Consider the following 2,533-nt stretch of genomic DNA (forward strand, 5'->3'; position numbering starts at 1 on the left):
CTCTTTTCCCAGGATGTCCATAAATATACTAGAAGCAGGCCACACCCCTAGGGAAACTCCCTTTCAACAGATTGGCTGCTCAAAACATACACATCTGATCCCATCATTGGAACAACCCACATCACAATTGCTTAAACCACACAGAATTGTGGTCCAGCCAAGTTAACACACAGCTCCAACTATCACAGTACACATTTCACCATATGTATATGTGTATCTATCTGCATTTGCAGTGTGTATATGTGTACACGTGTGTATATGCACGTGTCTCTGTATACATGGTTCTGTATGTATATGTGCATGTGTGTATATGTGTGTCTGTGATATATGTGTGTTTCTGTACATATGTATGTGTGCATCTGTGTGTACATGTTTCTGTATGCATGGTTGCCTGTGTACACGTTTGTGTATTTGTGTATCTGTGTATACATGTTTCTATCAGTATATGTGTGCATGTTTGTGTACATATGCCTGTGCACATGTGTGTATCTCTGCATGTGTATATGTGTATGTATATGTATGTGTCAGTACACACATGTCTGTGTGTATGTACATGTGTGTTTGTTTGAGTGCTGTGATAGGCTGTTGTCTGTATGTCTCTGAAGGTATGTTTTTGTGTCCATGGGAGCCCACCTACCCAGGTGTGCCAGTGCGGGCCTGTGGCAGGGTCCATGCAGTCTATGTTTGCTGTGTCTGCTCTGAGTGTGGCTGCCATGTAACCATCTCTGAAAACATCAGCAGGTGGGTGTCCTTGTGGGTGTGGAGAATGTGCGTATCTGCAAGGGGGCATGCGTGTGCACCCACAGCTGCGTATAGTGTGTCCCCACAAGGGAACATGCTTCTGTGCATACACACCAACACTTGCATAGTGTGTGTCCACAAGGGCATGTGCATGCGTGCGTGCACATCCAGCTGCATACAGTGTGTGTCCACAAGGGCACATGTGTGTGCACCCACACCTGCGTACAGTGTGTGTCCACAAGGGCACATGCATGTGTGCACCCACGCCTGCGTACAGTGTGTTCACAAGGGCACGTACGTGTGTGTGCACCCACACCTGCGTACAGTGTGTTCACAAGGGCACGTGTGTGTGCGTACAGTCTCTGTGATGTCCTCCCTCTCCCAGGGCTGCTGTCCCAGAGCCTGGAGTTCAACTCTCCCGCAGACAACTACACCGTGTGTGAAGGCGACAATGCCACCCTCAGGTACCTCTAGCCGGGGGGACTCCGGTTCTGCCCCTTCAGCTTCTAGATCCTCACTTTCTGCCTCTATGAAAGAGATTTGGGGGGAAACCCTGACCTTCTGGGACAGCCTGGCACAAGGAGCTGGGGCGTGGCCTGACACTTCCCCAGGAGACAGGTGGTCCAGGTGACTCTGACTCCAACTCCACCCCTGGGCCTGGGCCCCCATCTGTCGTGAGAGCGGAGCAAGAGCCCAACTCCACCCCCAGGCCTCAGCCCGGCCTGTCAGGAGCGCGGAGCTACAGCTAAGCTCCACCTCCGGGCCTCAGCCACTCCCCCGCATCTGTCATGAGATTGGAGCTACAGCCCAGCTCTACCCCTGGGCCTGGGCCCCGCCTGTAAGGGGGCGGTGCTTAAGCCCAGCCCCACCCCCGGGCCTCAGCCACAGCCATCAGGGAGTGGAGCTACAGCCGCTTCATACACACACGGGGCCAAAGGACTAGCTAGACACACGGCGGCTGCGCAGTACATGATGATCAGAATGGTGATGTCCCCCAGCCTCTCCCCGCCACTCAGGGGCTCCATCCCCCTCTCTCTGGCTCTCTGGCTGACAGACATTTAATAACTGTCAGCTATCACTCCCTTGTAGTACTTGGACCACTCTGTCAGCCTCTCTTTATCCACCTGTCAAATGGACACAGGACTGTCCGCTTCGTAGGGCTGCAGGGGGGACTTCCGATGTGGTGGGCTCGCTGCGCCCCCGGCCCACCCCAGCCTGGGGAACCTGGAGGGCCAGGTTCCGAGCGGTGGGGGAGAAGAACCTTCCTCTCCCCGCCCCCCACCCCGCAGCTGCTTCATCGATGAGCATGTGACGCGCGTGGCCTGGCTGAACCGCTCCAACATCCTGTATGCGGGCAACGACCGCTGGACCAGTGACCCGCGGGTGCGGCTGCTCATTAACACGCCCGAGGAGTTCTCCATCCTCATCACGCAGGTGGGGCTCGGCGACGAGGGCCTGTACACCTGCTCCTTCCAGACCCGCCACCAGCCGTACACCACTCAGGTCTACCTCATCGTGCACGGTGAGCAGGAGCGCGGCCAGGGCCTGGGGGGGGCGGCGGGGCCGGAGGGAGGCGGAGCCGGGGAGGGGGCGGAGCCGGAGGGAAGGCAGGGGAGGAGGGAAGGCGGGGCCAGAGGGGAGGGGGTGGAGGGGAAGCAGAGCCAGAGGAGGCAGAGAGGAGATGGAGCTGGAGGAAGGGCGGGGCCGGAGGGGAGGGGCGGAGGGGAGGCGGGGCCGGAGAGGAGGCGGGGCCGGAGGGGACGGAGAGGAGCAGGAGCCGGAGGGAAGGCGT

General features: G+C 57.6%; 1 protein-coding gene across 1 annotated transcript in view; it reads left to right on the top strand.

Moving 5' to 3' along the window:
• Positions 1 to 2,533, top strand: part of IGLON5 (IgLON family member 5) — a 38,598-nt gene that overhangs the window by 28,715 nt on the left and 7,350 nt on the right. Inside the window, exons 2-3 of the mRNA XM_007957596.1 lie at positions 1,127 to 1,205; positions 2,031 to 2,263. Coding sequence (XP_007955787.1) covers positions 1,127 to 1,205; positions 2,031 to 2,263 — 312 coding nt within the window. The remainder of the gene's footprint in view (positions 1 to 1,126; positions 1,206 to 2,030; positions 2,264 to 2,533) is intronic.

This window comes from Orycteropus afer, unplaced genomic scaffold, assembly GCF_000298275.1.
Source record: "Orycteropus afer afer isolate SDZICR_OR568_19922 unplaced genomic scaffold, OryAfe1.0 scaffold00765, whole genome shotgun sequence".
Lineage (NCBI taxonomy): Eukaryota > Metazoa > Chordata > Mammalia > Tubulidentata > Orycteropodidae > Orycteropus > Orycteropus afer.